This window comes from Portunus trituberculatus, chromosome 42 (assembly GCF_017591435.1).
Source record: "Portunus trituberculatus isolate SZX2019 chromosome 42, ASM1759143v1, whole genome shotgun sequence".
Classification (NCBI taxonomy): domain Eukaryota; kingdom Metazoa; phylum Arthropoda; class Malacostraca; order Decapoda; family Portunidae; genus Portunus; species Portunus trituberculatus.
The window spans coordinates 16,588,333-16,607,972 of record NC_059296.1 but is presented as its reverse complement, the minus strand read 5'-3'; the positions used below and the strand labels follow the sequence as shown (position 1 = coordinate 16,607,972).

Sequence of the window (19,640 nt, the reverse complement as noted above, 5' to 3'; positions counted from 1 at the left end):
GAAATCTGTTTTTGGGTGTTTCTTCATATGTGTTAAACAAGCCAAACAGATTTACAAGCCACTTCCCTGCCTCCTGCCTTCTTTTCATAAGACAGCAGATTGATGCACCTATATTGTTTTTGCCACTGTGCCAAATTTTTATATTCGAGATATGTCAGTCTCCTTGTCTTTGAGCTGATTTTTAATATCAACACAAAACAATGATAATATTAAAACATTAAACCTTTTGGAAGAAAATTTACAAACTATTATATTATATGAAAAATGTAGAAACAAACAATTATCATTTACATTTACTCATCCATGTAACTGTCAACACATGATACTAGAAATGTAGTGTATTTCAAGTTATATGATGATGATAGATTAGCTTGTACATTTTCTTTTAGAAGAAATTATCAGATTTTTTTTTTTTTTTTTTTTTTTTTTTTTTTTTTTTTTTTTTTCTTTCTTTTCTTAATTATGAGTACATCAGTTAGCTCCTCCATCAAAAGAGGAGGCAGGTGGCATGACTTCTTGGTCAGCTTAGCCTGTGATGGCTATATTAGTAACAGCATCATGAATGCTGAGTGGAAACACATAATGTTATGACTTGTGTTTTGATTGGTTGATGTACTTTCTAAGTCAGTATTGTGTGATTTTGAGCTTGCCAGTAATAGTACTGTTTAGACTGTCAAAATTTACCATATATTAGTGCTGTATAAGTACAATATTTTACACCTTATAAGATGCATGGACTTATATGATGTACCACAGTTTTTGGCAGGCATTGAAAAAATAAATGAAAAAGCAGGTTTAAATTCTGAATATAAAATGAAAGGTTTTTCCTGATATTTGAAGTCTTTTGCTATGTATTCAAATCTGCAGTAGATCCCAATTTGCTAATATTTACCAGAACCTAATAGCACTGATTTTTAGACCTGCTATGAGATGTAAATAAATATGGCATTGGCAGTGATTTTGTCACAGTACAGAGGAGTAATAAAATTTGAATATATTTTTTTTATTATTCTACATTCAATTCTAGTCGTATTATTTCAGTACATTTTCAAAACATGAGGATGTGGGAAAGTGTTGTTTTTGTGGTGTAGAAGCGATGACCACTTTGTTTATGTGTACAAATATTTTTGGGGAAACAAGATGTGTCTTACACGCTATCAAATGTGTATGTGCAGTTGGCTTTTAATTCATAATTGCTCATGAGAAATGCTGAATTTTTGTTTTAATAAATTGGGAACTGCTTTAATTACCACATGTGATGTTTGGCCCCACAGTTTATCATGTTAAGAATTAATTGTGATTGCAGGTGTTGGATGCATACCCAAGCCCACTGGTGAAAGTTAAACTCAACGTTACCTCCTGCCTCTCTTGGCAGTCATCTATTGTTGATGCTGTATGGCTGGAGGTGTCATCTCTAATTCCAGGGGAAACTGAAGCTGAGGATAAAATGGTGGTTGTTTACAGTGCATGGGTCATCCATACAAAACATATTCAGAGCTCCAACTTGAAAAATGTGAACTGGTTACCTCTCATGCTGTATACAGGTAATTAACTTTTTCATCCTTACGTACCATTATAATTTTGTGCTTTCATTGTTATGCTGTATTGTACTAAGAGCCATAACATGTTAATGGTTTAAGTATTCTGTTATTTAATTGATGCAAGGTATTAGTTCTAGACAGTTCTCCCCAGTCCCTTTTTTTTTTGAATGAAGAGCATTGTTTTCATAGTATTCTTAGTATAGCAAACCTTTATATATCTCATTCTTTTGTATAATGAGCTATGTATCTTTAGCTTACTATATGAAGAGCAGCAGGCACTGCAACAAGTAACCAGTTTGATGCCAACCTCACAGGTATCATTGCATCTGATATTCATTTCATGCTTTCCATTTACAGCGGAGACTCAGTACTCGAACTTAATTCATTCCAAATGGCTGTTGCTCTGAGGTTGCTGGGAACACCACCTCTCGAGGTGTTGTTACTGTCTTATATATGCAATTATGTTCACAAAACATTTCTATTAGCTTTTTACAAACCTTGCCCCCAAGAAAGGATTGTTTTGTAATGCATAAAGTGAAATCTTACATGGAATACCAAAAAATAGAGCAGAGATGAGATGAGCTACAGACGAAGCGGGAGACTCGTGGCCACTCGGCCGCTTATTTTTCTTCATGTGAACCTTTTGCCTGCATATTACTTTCATCATGATGTTTATGTTTTCACTCCTCTATTGCCTGCTATAATGGATATCATATTTTAGTATTCATATACGCTCATGCCATGAGGATAACCTTGACTCCGGGGCACTGAGAGATAGTGAATTACTAATGAAATACCACGGTATTTCATTAGTAATGAGGTTATCCTCATGGCATGAGCGTATATGTATACTAAGATATGATATCCATTATAGCAGGCAATAGAGGAGTGAAAACATAAACATCATGATGAAAGTAATATGCAGGCAAAAGGGTCACATGAAGAAAAATAAGCGGCGAGTGGCGCGAGTCTCCCGCTGCCTGTCTCATCTCTTCTCTGCTCTATTTTTTGGTATTCCATTAAGATTTCACTTTATGCATTACAAAACAATCCTCTCTTGGGGGCAAGGTTTGTAAAAGCTAATAGAAATGTTGTTTTATGAACATAAATGTGAGAATGTGAGAGAATTTGTACATCGCTCCACTAACTTCCAATGACTCATATGACATCATAAAAGTAGTGGTACAATGGTGGCCCGATATGCTGCCAAACATGTATATATATATATATATATATATATATATATATATATATATATATATATATATATATATATATATATATATATACACACAGTAATACTCTGCTTAACGAACATGATAGGGGATGTCAAAGCTGTTCGTGAGCGAAAATTCGTGAAGCGGACGTAATTTTCCTACAGGAAATAATGGAAATAGGGGGGGATGCATTCTGAGCTGGTCCCCAACATACCATATGGGTAAAAAAAAAAAATAAAAATATATATATATATATATATATATATATATATATATATATATATATATATATATATATATATATATATATATATATATATATATATATATATATATATATATATATATATATATATATATATATATATATATATATATATATATATATATATATATATATATATATATATATATATATATATATATATATATATATATATATATATATATATATATATATATATATATATATATATATATATATATATATATATATATATATATATATATATATATATATATATATATATATATATATATATATATATATATATATATATATATATATATATATATATATATATATATATATATATATATATATATATATATATATATATATATATATATATATATATATATATATATATATATATATTTACCATTGTACCACTACTTTTTATGATGTCATATGAGTCATTGGAAGTTAGTGGAGCGATGTACAAATTCTCTCACATTCTCGCATTTATTTTCACAAAACAACATTTTTATTAGCTTTTTACAAACCTTGCCCCCAAGAAAGGATTGTTTTGTAATGCATAAAGTGAAATCTTAATGGAATACCAAAAAATAAAGCAAAGATGAGATGAGCCACAGACGAAGCGGGAGACTCACGGCAACTCGGCCGCTTCTTCTTCCTCTTCTGACCCTTTTAGCCTGTGTGTTGTCTTTCCCCATGATATTTGTTTCCACTCCTCTATTGCCTGCTATAATGGATATCATATCCTTTAATATTCCATTTATTCATCTAATTAGTAATGCATGAAAGTAATATGTAATGCAGTTAAAAAATAGGTGGGGAGAGGAAAAGATAACAGGCTCCAAGGGTGGTCAAGTTAAAGTCAGTACTGTGAGTGGCGGGGAGGTGTAGCATGTATGACGTCATCACCCCTGCTCCCCCACGCTGGGCCCTCTCAGATGACATGAGCGGATACCGTATCTGTGAATTTTTCTTACTGTATTTCGAATCGAGGGTAGTAATTTCCAAATTCTGTAACTGAATTTACCGGATAAAGAACTACCGTATAACGGGGACTTACTGTACATGTATATATACTGTATATGTATATGGTCACATGCTTGAAGAACAGTTTTATATAAATGTCATGTATATTATTGTTTATGTATGATACTCTAGAGATATGATTTAGTTTGCAGGAATGTATCTTATATCATATAATAATGGTAAAGAAACATTCTTATTTGTAATTCTTTGGTTATATATCTTAATCTCCTTATTGGTTAGGTTTGTTGGATGTATATTTTCTTAGAAGATACTTACCTTTACAGAGAGAGAGAGAGAAGGAGTGCATTGCTTTGCATAAGATGGGATATGCAGTATTTGAATACATAAATATTGTGTTTCTTCGTTCAAAATATAGTAATTTCATACTGTGGAGAGGACTATAAATGCTCCCAAGTTGGACTGCTCTTTCGGTATTGACCTCTCAACTTTTTCCTCATTAACTTCTGCAACATTCGCAGTCTTAGATCTAATCCGTAGAACACCAGCTTTCCTGTGCCTAACCTCATCTTCTTTTCCTCAATGAAACAGAGGTACAGGCAACCACCGCTTAACGAAGGTTCACACAACGAAGGTTTCATTTTACTACCATCTGCTTGTGTAACGAACACCAAACTTGCTTTAACCAAGTTTTATCCAGGTACTTTTTTCCAAGTTTGAAAGCACCGCCATATCACGCAAGCTGACAGGCTTTTGAATACACCAGCACCTCTCATGGATAACATGCTCACCACTCACTCCCCCTGTTCAAAACAATAACAGCGTCACCAGCAGCTCGTCTTCCCTCGCTCAACTTACCATCAAAACGCCCTGCAATGTTGCCTAGCGTTGCTAAGAAGACCAGGAAGTCTCTTACTCTCAAAGTGAAGCTGGATATTATTCACAGACACAAGAAAGGCCAGAAAACTAATAGCATTGCTCACCACCATCTTGACTCCATCTACTGTCTCTACTATTTTCAAGTCAGCAGACTCTATTAACCCTTTCCTTCTGGCAATCATATATATATGATTGCATCAATGCGTCCGTAGCGACGGCGATCATACCCATAATCAAGAATTTTCGCGCCTCAATTTTGAGCTTCAAGCACGGTTTCTCGAGTCAAATGGTGAGTGGAAGTGTCTGGCATGTTTCCACATGTAGTGTTGTCACTATAGCTCTGGAAATTTAGCGGTAACTAAGCTTTCTCCGGGCGACACTTGGCAACCCCAGCGACCCGCCGGGTGGAAAGCACCATGATAAGTACGAAGAGACATCCTGATAACAGCAAAGGATCTTAGATCATAACTCACCATGGAGCAGGACAGAACATATGTATTTAGCAGTGCTTCTGAGTTTGAAGACAGTGACAGTGAATATTTAGAAGAAGAAACTGAAGAAAGCGAAGACATTAGTGAGGACTCGGAAAGTGAAAAAAAATATTACTTATCATTCTTTCATGTTAATTTTTTCATTACCTTTGATTTTATAATAAAATGGTAGAAGGTAACTTGAGAGAGAGAGAGAGAGAGAGAGAGAGAGAGAGAGAGAGAGATCAACTAACAGGTTGGCGCATGAAAGCGTGTGTAATTCACCTCGGTCGTCTGCTGGTCACCCAGCCAGTCTTCCCCATTACGTGTGCGTGTGTGTTTGTGTGTGTGAGAGAGAGAGAGAGAGAGAGAGAGAGAGATAATGTAATGTTATTTGCCTCGGTCGCCTGCTGGTCACCCAGCCAGTCTTCCCCATTACGTGTGTGTTTGTGTGTGAGAGAGAGAGAGAGAGAGAGAGATAATGTTATTTGCCTGAAACTTGATATGAAAAGGGATGAAATCTCTCTCTCTCTCTCTCTCTCTCTCTCTCTCTCTCTCTCTCTCTCTCTCTCTCTCTCTCTCTCTCTCATTGGAAGTGTACAATTTCCCCTTCAAGATGAGAGAGAGAGAGAGTGTGTGTGTGTGTGTGTGTGTGTGTGTGCGTGCGCGCGTCCGTGCGGTGTCATCGCTTTCCGGGCTGTTTCTGAAAGACAGATCACACAGCAGGAGGAGGAGGAATCCTTCATAAGGCATGAACTGAACTTCCAGAGGTCACATCGAGCTACAAAGTACATCATTGTATTCAGAATAACAAAGAGAAAATAATTATTAGTATTCAAACAGTTTTCTGACAATTTCTAGGTTTACCATTTTTAGCCGTCATAGCAAACGGGAAAATAGTTTAAGCGCCGGAAGAAAAGGGTTAAGGAGGCTGGTGAGATCATATCTTCCTTGCAAGGTAAAAGAACCACCTGAACTCGTGACTCTACAATGGATAAAATGGAAAGCCTTGTGGAAATGTGGTACATAAGTTTTGTATGTGATACAATGATGCGCCCTTTGTTTACATTCCACAGGTTGCCGGTTACTGTATTTCCCGTTTCACTCTCCCTCCCTTCATAAATTTAAGATCATCAACATTATAAAGTTACGTACATACATACATTAGTGTACATTATAATGACTTAAATTAAACTTCCTAAATGTTGAACTTCATAATTTTTACTTTCATTAACCCTTATGTTCTGGCGATCGTATATAAACGATTGCATCAGTGCGTCACGTAGCGACGGCGATCGTTCCTGTAATCAAGAATTTTCATGCCTCATGTTTGAGCTCCACGTGCGGTTTCTCGAGTCAGATGGCGAGTGGAAGTATCTGGCTTCTTTTTCCACCCGTAGTGTTGCTACTAGCTCTGTATATTTAGGGGTAACTAAGCTATTCTCCCATTCTGAGGTCGACACTTGGCACCCCCAGCGACCTGCTGTGTTGAAAGCACCCTGATAAGAGCGAAGGGACGTCTCAGTTCATAACTCACTATGGAACAAGACAGATAATTTTTATTTAGCATTGCTTCTGAGCCTGACTACAGTGACAGTGATTATGAGGAAGAAACTGAAGAAAGCGACGACAGCAGTAGTGAAGGCTCGGAAAATGATTCAGAGGATCCACCTGTTTTCTCAGAACAGAGAGAAGACAGAGATAGTGGTGATGGAGAACAGGCTCCAAACATCGTATTGAGAACCCAGAGTGGCTCACGGAGACGCAGGCATGCCTCTCGTGTTCTGGGAAGACGATTAAGGGGGCATGTGTGTGTGTGTGAGAGAGAGAGAGAGAGATATGATACCTACATGTTATTTGCTTGAAACTTGATATGAAAAGGGGTGAAAGAATACTCTCTCTCTCTCTCTCTCTCTCTCTCTCTCTCTCTCTCTCTCTCTCTCTCTCTCTCTCTCTCTCTCATTGGAAGTGTACAATTTTTCTTCCAAGATGAGAGAGAGAGAGAGAGAGTGTGTGTGTTTTGCACGGTGTCATCCCTTACTGAGCTGTTTCTGCTTGACGGATCACACAGCAGGCAGAGGAGGAATCCTTGATAAGGCAATAACTAAACTTTCAGAGGTCACATCGAGCTAGAAAGTACATCATTGTATTCAGAATAACAAAGAGAAAATCATTATTAGTATTCAAACAGTCTTCTGACAATTTCTAGGTTTACCATTTTTACCTGTCATGGGATATTGGAAAATAGTTTAATCACCGGAACATAAGGGTTAAACCTTTCACTCTACTATGATGCACTCTCGCTTTGTTTACTCTCAATGGAAGTTCAAGTCGGGTTAAACTTGTTTTAATCGGTTCGCTTAATGAAGTTTCATTTAACGACTTGATTTGCTCTCATACCCATGGTCTTGAATCTTCTGAGTTTTCCACTATCTGGCTTTCATTTAAAAGTTACTCTTTAACTGAATTTATCTGTGCTATCTCTCCCCTAACTCCTCTGACTATAAAAAATTCTTTGACTACTTATCAGCTAAAGTGGAGCACATTAAGGTCTCTATCCTTCCGCAGAGACTGCCATCCTTGGAGATTTCAGTGTTCACCACCAGCTTTGGCTTTATTCTCCCTTCATCCTGCTGAACAAGCCCTCAACTGGTCCAGCACACTACTCGTATTCCTGACTGTCTTGGATATGTGCCCAACATCCTTGACGATTTCCTTACCTCTCGTCCTTCTGCTTATGCTGGTACCCTGTCATCTTTGTTGGGCTCCTCCAATCACAACCTCATATCTGTATTTTGTTCTATTTCTCCAATCCCTTCCCAGGATTCCCCAAGGCCGAGGTGCCCTCTGGCGTTTTGCCTTTGCCAGTTGGGGGACCTGAGTAGGTATTATGCTGATTTTCCCGGGAATGATTACTGTATCCGTGTCGAAGACCCATCTCTGTGTGCTGAATGCATAGCAGAAGTGATAGTGTCTGGCATGGAGGCATACATTCCTCATTCTTTTTCTCAACCTAAACCTTCTAAACCTTGGTTCAACGTAGCCTGTTCTCATGCTATCATGATAGAGAGGTTGCCCATAAAAGGTACTTGAGCCTTCCATCTCCTGAATCTCACGCACTTTATATTTCTTCCTGGAATCATGCCAAGTCTGCTCTTCAACTTGCCAAACACTCTTTTATAAATAGAAAATGTCAGAAATTTTCAAACTCCAACTCCCCTCGTGCCTTCTGGCATCTGGCCAATAAACATCTCCAATAACTTTACTTCTTCATCTTTCCCTCCTTTATTTCATCCTGATGGCAGCACTGCCATCTCATCTATTTCTAAAGCTAAGCTCTTCTCTCAATTCTTTGCTAATAATTCCACCATGCATAAAAAAAGACTTTAGTACTTTTCACTGTTAAAAATATTTTCTGAAACAGGTCGAGAGTTAATACATCAGGTGGTGGTAAACTGGCTGCAAGGGTCCTTTGGGTGCTATGTGGCTCGAAGTGGAATGCCACAGAACAATCTCCTGTGGTTGACAGGAATTTGCACCAGAATGAGATGTCGCAACTCGGCTCATAACATAGAAGGTATGCATAAGCTGATGCTGAAATCCTTCCTAAACAGGAAACCACTTACTCATGATACTTCCCACTGAGATACATTGCTACAATTCATGTAAAAGCTTTTCACTCTCTTTTAGTAACCTACTAATTAAACTCTACTACTATTTCAGAATAGTTCAAGATTCTTTCCTATGTATTCAGTCATATACTTTCTATATACCCATGAATGGTCAAAACACACCAGTAAATTTTCTTATTCTTTTGAAGATTTCCTGTCAGACTTCTATTTCTCTTCTGAATTCTCTTTTTGCTCAAACTTTGGCTTTATCTAAAATTTGAGTTCATGTCTAATTTTTTAAAATCTTGATTTAAAGAATAATGGAATTATTTGACCTTTTATATTAAAACTCGGTTTTTGTAATGTATATACTTTTCAGATGCAAAAATAAGTTTCAACTACTTGATTGTTCCTCCTTGTGGTATGAGCAGCTTCTCTTTACCAAATAACAAAGGCAAACCAAGAGTCACAATCACCCTTTCACTTAAGGATGTCGTAGAAGTATGGAACCGGTAGGTGCTATTTTATAAAAAGTATGAGAGAATTGGTAATCACATTTATTGGCCATTTTATTTGTAAACTTGGAAACATAATAATATACTTTAAATCTTATTTTACCGTAGAATTCTGATTATACATAGATATCTCCTATCAAAAACCTTAGGATTATGCACTTTTCAGAATCTCAGAATTTTTAAATTTTCAGAATGGATGGTTCCCATTGACTTTTTTTTTTTTTTATAGTGATAGAGTGCTTAGTTTATGGTAGTCTGGCTGTTAAGTTTCTGCCTTAATCCCAGTAGTTATATGTTGAGGGAGATAATATTCTTTGTCACAATCCATGTGAAACTGGGAGTTCTGGTTCATTTTCATGAAGCTTTGGTTTATTTTCAACCTTTTTTGACTCTGGACCAGTAGAAGTTTACCTGGCCTAAGAACTATTGTTTGGCAAAGAGTGGGGCTGGAATTGGCCAACCTCACAAGTCCAACACAAAGGAATGTTGCTTCCATTCTTTGCATTTTGAGCATTGGCCATTGTCTGTGAATGAGATTGCCTCATTGCTCTCAAAAATTTTTATATCTTCACTAAAAGATTCTCTTGCTAGTGGAACCAATAATATTGAAGACAGTGGCTGTAATTATTGTACACCAGCAGAGATAAAGCAGAAATAATCATTAATAGTAAGAGAACAAGCTGTGTTAAAGCAAGGTATGGAATGTTTAGGTCCAGAGAAAGAGTGAGGAATGTACATCTCTCTGCCAGACACTATCACCTCTATTATGTATGCACTCAGCACACAAAGATGGGTTTATGACTCGGCAATAGTCATTCCAAGGAAAATTGGCATAATACCTCCTGATAATACCTCTGTCTAGCAGAGGCAAATTGCCAGAGGGACCTCTGTTTTAGGGGATCCTAAGGAAGGATTGGAGAGATTGGTCAAGATACAAATAAATAGGATTGTGATCAGAGGATCCTAATGGAGAAGATAGAGTAACAGCTTAGGCAGAAGGATTAGAGGTTAGCAAAAGGTCAAGATTATTGGATGTAGCTCCAAGACAATTAGAATATATATATATATATATATATATATATATATATATATATATATATATATATATATATATATATATATATACATATATATTCTCTTTTAAACATACGAGGTTAAAAGCTAGAGCAACTTCAGCGTTGTTCAGTTTTTTCAAGTTGTTTTCGATCTGTCTAATTAAGTCTTTTTCTATGGTGTTTAATGCTCCGAGGAGCTGTCCAAAATTTAAATCGTTTGCAACGTTTCGTTCCAATCTGTGGAACATCTTCAGGCGAAGGGTAAGAGTGGAATGACTCGCGTTGGTAGAGGCGGTCTATATATACACCTACCATGGGTCAGGTAAGGTGAAGGAGCTCGTGGGAGCGGCCGGTGATTGGTTGGTGGCATGGGCGGCGGTGTAGCACGCTGTTATTGGCTGGAGCTTGTCTCGGTGTTTTGTGCTTTCAGTTTTCGTGTCGGGAGAATTTGTAGGTCTCTAGTTTGCTGGTTGATAGCAGGTTTCATGTTTTCTATGTAGATAGCCTCCAGGAACATCAGCCGTCTTGCGTCTGTTTCTCTGTCTATAATTGTAGTATTCTCTTCAAGTTGTTGCCGGGTCAGTTTGATTTGGTGTTTTCTGTGGTAGTGTTCTTTGATTGATCCATTTTGCAGGTGGCAAGTCAGGCGTCTAGACAATGTAGTTCTCGTCATCCCAATGTAGGAGTGAGGTCCACAGTCCTCAGCAGTGCAGTTGTGTTGGTAGATGACGTTTGTTTCTTGTGTAGGCGGTGGTTTCTTTGCAGTTTTGTTTCTCATGATGAGTTGTGAAGTTTTCTTTGTCTTGTAGTAGATGACGAGGTCGATGGCTTGGTCAGAGTTTGTGGGTTTGATGTTTCGGTGAATTATGTTTCTGATAGCTTTCTCTTCTACTTTGTGTTGTGTAGACATATGGCTTTTGTAAAATATCTTTATCTTCTGGTTGTCCTCTTGGGGTTGTTGCTTGTCGGTGTGTTTCTTGTTGATGGCGGTGTTGATTGCTTCTTGCACGTCACTGTTCTTGTAGCCGTTGTTGATGAGGACTTGAATAAGCCTTTCTAGCTCCTTGTGTGTGCTTTCCCATGATATGCAGTGGGTAAGGGCACGGCGCACATATGCGTTGATAGTGGAGCGAAGGTAACGCTGAGGGCACTCGCTGTCTCCGTTCAGGCAGTGTCCTTGGTTTGTATCCTTAATGTAGACGGTCATAGTAAATCCTGCATTACGTGTGGTAACTAGGACATCTAGGAATGGTAGGCTGCCGTGTCTGGACTCTTCATAGGTAAAGTTGAGGCCTGATACGTCTGCGAGTTGTTTCTTGAGGGCTTGTAGTTCATCCAAGTTTCTTACTCTCACGAAGATGTCATCTATGTAGCGGCAGTAGATGGAGGGGCGGTTTTGTTGTAGTGCTGTAGCTTCTATTGTGCCCATGAAGAAATTAGCAAAGAGTACTCCAAGTGGGCTACCCATTGCTACACCGTCGATTTGGCAGTACATTTTCCCGCGTGGGCAGGTGAAGGGGGCTTGTTTCGTGCAGATCTCTAGGAGCGTCTTGAGCTTCTCTTCTGGAATGTCGAGGGTGGGAGTCTCTTCACATCTGTATACTCTGTCCAAGATGAAGTTGATGGTACAGTCGACTGGGACGTTTGTAAAGAGGCTTTCAACATCAAGTGAGGCGATGATATGGCCATTGGCTTCTGGGGAATTTCTGAGTAGCTCATTGGCTGAAGTCAGGGTGTAGACAGCTGGGACGTATGGTGTAAGGATCTTGTTGAGCTTCTTGGCGATGTTGTATGTAGCTGTTGGTATCTGTGAGATGATGGGTCTTAGTGGATTTTTCCAGGCTTGTGGTTCTTTATGTTACTGTAAGCATAGCCAGGGGAAAATTCTCCAGTCAACTTGGTGAATTTTTGGTGCAGACGGGATCCCGTTGATGGCATTGATGGTGGCGTTAATTTCTTTCTTGATGTTTTCAGTAGGGTTCCATGTTATCTTTTTGAATTTTGACGTGTCTTGTAGTATGGCGTCCATTTTTGCGAGGTACTCATCTCTAGTGACGATGGCAATTGTGGCGGTCTTGTCAGTTCTACGTATAACGATGTTTTCTTTTTCACGGAGTTGTTTGGCTGCTATGAGATGTCTCCTCTGCAAGATTTGACTTTGAAAAGAGCCTCGTGTTTTTCCCGCTTCAGCGTGAATATCTGCTGGCAAGTTGTCTGACGTAGTGATTTTCTTCGCTTTCTCTAGGTTTTTAATGTCAACGAGGAGAATTTCCAACTCGAGGCTTTTGCAGTGTGGCCTGGGCTTAGTCATGAAGTGACAATTAAAGCCTAAGTTAAGTAGTTCTTCTTGTATTTCGGTGAGATCGAAAACAACTTGAAAAAACTGAACAACGCTGAAGTTGCTCTAGCTTTTAACCTCGTATGTTTAAAAGAGAATATCCTTCCTGGCCACACAAACATATATATATATATATATATATATATATATATATATATATATATATATATATATATATATATATATATATATATATGTATTTACCTAATTGTATTTACCTAATTGTAACATACGGAAAAGAGCTATGCTCGTGTTGTCCCGTCTCCATATCTATTAATGTCCAGCTTTTCTTAAAATCATGAATATTCCTTGCGTTGACCACTTCCACGTCTAAACTATTCCATGCTTCCACCCTTCTATGAGGAAGCTATATTTTTCACATCTCTCCTATAAGTGGCCATTTTAGTTTTTCCCATGCCCTCTCGACATTCTTTCATTCCACATACACAGATCTTCCCTATCCATTTTTCCATGCCAATCATCACTCTGTATATTGCTATCAGGTCTCCCCTTTCTCTTCTGTTTTCCAGGGTTGGAAGTTGCATTCTTTTCAGTCTGTCTTCATAAGTCAAATCTCTTAAGTCAGGCACCATTTTGTTGCAGCCCTCTGTACTTTCTCTAGTTTCCTTATGTGTTTCTTTAAGTTCGGAGCCCACTGTATTGTTGCATATTCAAGCCTCGGTCTTATCATTGCAGTAATTATTTTCTTCATCATTTCTTCATCTAAATATACGAACGCCACTCTTATGTTCCTCAATAAGTTCAATACTTCTCCAATTATTTTGTTTATATGTCTCTCTGGCGATAGGTCATTGGTAATTGTCACCCCAAGGTCTTTTTCTTCATGACTGGTTTTATGTCTTCATTTCCTATCTTGTACATACTCCTGATTCTTCTTTCACTCTTGCCAAACTCTATTTTCTTGCATTTTGTCGTGTTGAACTCCATTTGCCATGTACAGCTCCATTTCCATATTCTGTCCAAGTCTTCCTGGAGTAGTTCGCAATCTTTGTCACATCTCACTTTTCTTAACAATTTTGCATCGTCTGCAAATAGGCTCACATAACTGGACACCCCATCCACCATGTCATTTATGTAGACTGCGAACATTACTGGTGCCAACACTGATCCCTGTGGAACTCCACTCTCCACCAATCCCCATTCTGATGGTCTGTCCTTAATTATTGTTCTCATTTCTCTTCCTACCAAAAGTCTTCCATCCATTTTAGTAAACTGCCATGCACTCCTCCTACCATTTCAAGTTTCCAGATCAGTCTCTGGTGTGGTACCTTATCAAAGGCCTTTTTTAAATCCAGATATATTCCATCAGCCCAACCATCTCTTTCCTGTATTACATCTATCACCCTCGAATAGTAACATATCAGGTTTGTCGTGCATGAACGCCCTTTTCTAAAACCAAATTGACACTCACAAAGTATGTCATTTTCTCCAAGAAGTCTGTCCATCTATTCTTCACCACCCTCTCACACATCTTAGCTACCACACTTGTAAGTGACACTGGTCTATAGTTCAATGGGTCTCTCTTGTTACCTGATTTATAGATTGGGACAATGTTAGCTCTTTTCCAGTCTTGGGGCACTACACCTTCCCTTAATGAGGCATCAATTACTTCACAAACTTTTTCTGCCAATTGCTCCTGCATTCTCTTAAAATCCATCCTGATACCCCATCAGGTCCCACAGCTTTTCTCACTTCTAAACTCCCCATCATGTTCTTGATCTCCTCCACAGTTACTTGAAACTCCTTCATAATCCCTTTCTGTTCCATTACCAGTGGTTTGTCAAAAGCAGTCTCCTTTGTGAATACCTTCCGAAAGCATCCATTCATAGCCTCTGCCATTTCCTGGGATCTTCACTGCATACTCCATTTACTTCTAAACTTTCAATACTTTCTCTATTTTTGATGTTGTTGTTCACATGTCTGTAAAAAGCCTTGGTTGGTCTTTACATTTATCAATTATATCCTTTTCTTGTTTCTTTCTTTCTTCTCTTCTAATCAACACATATTCATTTCTTGCTCTTTTGTAACTTTCCCACTGCTTAATCCGTCTTTTCCTTCTCCACCTCTTCCATGCATCCTCTTTTCTTGTTCTAGCCTTTTCACATCTATCGTTAAACCAGTCCTGCTTTCCAACTTCTCTATGTTGTCTTATTGGTACAAATTTTTCTCACCTTCTTTGTATATTTTTATAAATTCCTTCCACTTTTCATTTGCTCCTTAGCACTCTTGAATTTCATCCAATTTGTCTCTTGAAAGAATTTCTTTAGGTTTCCAAAATCTGTCTTGGCATAATTCCATCTTCCCACTTTATATTCTTCATTTCTTCTAGATTTCTCTTCATCTATCACCTTGAACTCCAAAACTGCATGATCACTCTTTGCTAAAGGGCACTCCACCCTCATCTCCTCAATGACCATTGGCTCTGTACTAAAGACCAAGTCCAGTCTTGACGATGCTCCCTCTCCTCCAAACCTAGTATCTTCTTTGACCCACTGAGTTAACACATTTTCCATTGCCAGTGTCAATAGTGTATTTCCCCATGTTGTCTCTGATCCTTCCATTGACCAGTCCTCCCAACACACCTCTTTACAATTAAAATCTCCCATCATTATAGTTCGTTCACAGCCACCCAACATTTCTTCCAGACATGTTCCTGTATCACTTATCATTTCTTCATATTCCTGTACTGACCATGCATTTGTCTTAGGTGGTACGTACACCACTATGTAGTGCCTCTTTTTCCTTCATTAGTTTCTGCTCTGATCTTTAGCACTTCTGCCTTTCCCATACCTTCTTTCACTTGATCCACCTTTATATCTTTTTAACCAGCAACATCACTCCTCCTCCCATCTTACCTACTCTATTTCTTTTCCAAACATTATATTTCCTTCTCCAACCATCATCAGGTCTTCTCCCTCTCTCAGTTTTGTTTCAGTAAGACCCACAATATCTGGGTTCTTGTCCCTCAAGTAATCGTTGAGTTCTAAAATCCCGATATCACTCCATTTATGTTGGAATACATTACATTCGCTCATATGTAAGTTTCTTTAGTCCTTTCTTGCTGTACTTTTCTGGGTTATGAACCACTTCCTCAGTCTCATATCCAAGATTCTCCAGAAAAACTCTTTCTTCTCCTCTTCTGTCCTCTCTTCATTTTTTTTCAAAGCCTCCTTTCTCAACTCATTTAACATTTCTCTTTCCTTTTCACCGAGATCTCTTCTCAACCAAATCTTCCTTGTTGTTTCCTGCTGGGCTAGCCTCCATGACTTCTCCACCAATTCATCTACATATGTGTGTGTGTGTGTGTGTGTGTGTGTGTGTGTGTGTGTGTGTGTGTGTGTGTGTGTGTGTGTTACCTAGTTGTATTTACCTAGTTGTAGTTTTACAGGGCCTGGGCTTTATGCTCGTGTGGTCCCGTCTCCATATCTACACTTATCCAATTTTTCTTTAAAACTATGTACACTCTTTGCTGATACCACTTCCTCACTCAAACTGTTCCAAGTCTCAACACATCTTTGCGGAAACTAAATTTTTAACATCTCTCAGACATCGTCTCTTCCTTAGTTTCTTACTATGCGATCTTGTGCTTCTAAAGTCATATTCTTCTCTCAGGATCAGTTTCTCATTATCCACTTCATCCATTCCGTTAATCAATTTATAAACTTGTATCAGATCCTCTCTCTCTTCTCTGCTCCAAGGTTGGTAGATCCATTGCCTTTAGTCTCTCCTCATATGCCATCCCTTTAAATTCTGGAACCATTCTTGTAGCCATTTTTGTAGTCTCTAATTTTCTTATGTGTTTCTTTTATGGGGAGTCCACACAACTCCTGCATATTCCAATCTAGGTCTTATTTTAGTACTTATCAATTTCTTCATCATTTCCTTGTCCATATAGTGAAATGCTACTCCAATATTCCTTAGCAAATTATACGTCTCTCTGAAAATTCTATCAATATGGCTTAACCGGTTGATTATTTTCTTCCATTGTCACTCCCAAGTCCTTTTCCTTTTTTACTTTTTCTAGTTCTACTCCATCTCCCATCTTATAGATTCCCACTGGTCGTCTTTCACTTTTTCCCATTTCCATGACATGGCTTTTGTCCACATTGAATTCCATCTCCCATTTTTTGCTCCATTTCCAGATCTTGTTTAAGTCTTCCTGTAGTATTTCACAATCCTCTTTTTGTTTAATGACTCTGCACAGTTTCGCATCGTCCGCAAACAGATTTATGTAGCTGTTCACTCCTCTGGCATGTCATTTATATATACGAGAAAAAGTATTGGTGCCAATACTGACCCTGTGGCACTCCGCTGTCTACTGTTCTCCACTTGGACTTCATATCTTTAACTATCGTCCTTATTTCTCTCCCCCTTAAGTAATTCTTCATCCATCTCAATGTGCTTCCTTTTAAGCCACCCTTCTCCTCTAACTTCCATAGTAATCTTTCATGTGGCACTTTATCAAAAGCCTTTTTAGATCTAAATAAATACAGTCAACCCATCCTCTCTCTCTTGTACTTTATCAACTATTCTAGAGTAGAAACTCAATAAATTTGTCACACATGACCGACCTTTTCTAAAACCAAATTGGCTATTTGATAATATTTTGTTGTCTTCAAGAAACTCGATCCATTGCTTCTTTATTACTTTTCACACATCTTGCATATTACACTAGTTAGTGATACCGGCCTGTAATTTAAAGGTTCTTCCTTCCTTCCGCTCTTATATATGGGAACCACCTCAGCTCTTTTCCACTCCACTGGCACTGTTCCATTTTCTATTGAGCATTTTATGATGTTGTATATTGGACTTGCTAGTTCTTCCCTACATTCTTTCAGTATTCTGCCTGAGACTTCATCCGGTCCCATTGCCTTTTCCTCATCCAATTCCGTCATCAACTTTTTATTTCAAGCTTGGTTACTTTAATCTCTTTCATATAGACAGTCTCTCTATTACCCTGTGGTCTTTCAAATTTGGATTCCTTAGTAAAGACCTCATGAAATTTACTATTTAACAGTTCTGCCATACTTTTGGGTCTTCCACCATTCCGTTTCTCCTTTTAACCTTTCTATTGTTTCTTTTTGTCTTATTTTTCCATTTATGAATCTGTAGAACAATTTTGGTTGTGTGTGTGTGTGTGTGTGTGTGTGTTTGTGTTTGTGTGTGTGTATATATATATATATATATATATATATATATATATATATATATATATATATATATATATATATATATATATATATATATATATATATTCCCAATTAATCCATTTTCAAAGTTAACAAATTTTATTTCTTAGTTTCTTTCTGTTTTAAAAGTGCTACATTTACAATTAGAAAATGTTAAGAATAATGAAAATGGCCACTAGAACCTGGAACTACTCCAAATTGTAGACTAATTTCAGTGTATTTTGATATTCTTATCTGGGCAGTTCAGTTGTGAAATGGTAAATAAATCTCAGGTTGAGCCAGGAATAATTTATTTCTCTAATGCTTTTACTATATATATATATATATATATATATATATATATATATATATATATATATATATATATATATATATATCTGAGGAAGACTTATAGTTGAAACATTAGGGAAATAAAGTATTCCTGTGTTAACCTATAATTTCTTTAGTGTTTTTGTTTTGAGCAAAATTAAGAAATTAAATTAATGATGTTGATATGAGTTTCATGATCATGGTTAAAATTTCAGGTTCCTGGACAAGGACAGAAATGAAATAAGCTTGGAAGACCTGCAAAATGTCATATCAACCATAGACAGTGTAACATCAAGTACTTTTGGCATACCTTCATCACTCCTGAGACTACAACAAGTGCGCACTCCTTGCATTGTTCTCAATAACAATGGAAAGGTATGAATACACTTGTCCCTACAAAATTTTTTTATCTACATGAGAAAAGTGGTCCATTGATATTGTGGCTAGCATGCCCAGCTTGATATTTAGAGGTCTGAGTCAGAAATAGAAAACAGATTTGCCTTCTATCATGTTAGTAAATGGTAAGTATAGAATGTAAGCTATGGAATGTTAGCTAGAGAGGCATTGTCTTACCACCCTGCAGGAGCAAAAGATTGGTAATCTTAGCCATCTGTTGTTTGTGTGTATGTGTGTATTTACTGTATTTGATGGCATACAGGATGCAACTTTTTCCCAAAATTTTTGCTCAAAAAATCAACCTGCATATAATATGCAAAGTTAAGACTTCCCTTAGGCTTATCTTCTCCCTGATGTTCACTAACCTAGCTCATGATCAGTACCTCTACCTACCCTAAATGCATGCATCATTATTTTATTGCTGGTATTGTTATTATTACCAGTATTATTACTTTAAAAAAATATTTTTCTAAAAATTAAAGCAATCTAACCTGTAAGGTTAGATTGCTTTAATTTTATGTCTATAAATATCAACTGATTGGAACTCTGACTCAATCCCATACAACGGTGAACAATAACAGCAAGTTCATAATCATAAAATTAATAGTGAAAGAAAAGGAGAAAATAGATAAAAGTTGCTTGTGAAAAAAATTAATAACCCAACAACAACAAAAGAGAAAACATCAGGGGAGAAGTTGCAAAGGCTATCCCCCGACTCTACGTCTGATCCGATCTATCATGGCAACAGAAGGAAAAAGATTGAGCTACACAATCTCTTACAAACTACCAGAGCTGGGCGCATTACTGGATAGTAGGTCTTCCGACACCGCTCCTCCGGACCTTGAAACACAGATAG

General features: G+C 37.4%; 1 protein-coding gene across 3 annotated transcripts in view; it reads left to right on the top strand.

Annotated features, from left to right (window-relative positions):
* The window catches only part of LOC123517304 (centromere protein L-like), a 51,227-nt gene that overhangs the window by 18,101 nt on the left and 13,486 nt on the right, over window positions 1-19,640 (top strand). For all 3 annotated transcript variants that reach the window (XM_045277254.1, XM_045277252.1, XM_045277255.1), the window contains 4 exons: window positions 1,307-1,544; window positions 8,775-8,927; window positions 9,341-9,473; window positions 18,604-18,763. In XM_045277254.1, coding sequence (XP_045133189.1) covers window positions 1,307-1,544; window positions 8,775-8,927; window positions 9,341-9,473; window positions 18,604-18,763 — 684 coding nt within the window. The remainder of the gene's footprint in view (window positions 1-1,306; window positions 1,545-8,774; window positions 8,928-9,340; window positions 9,474-18,603; window positions 18,764-19,640) is intronic.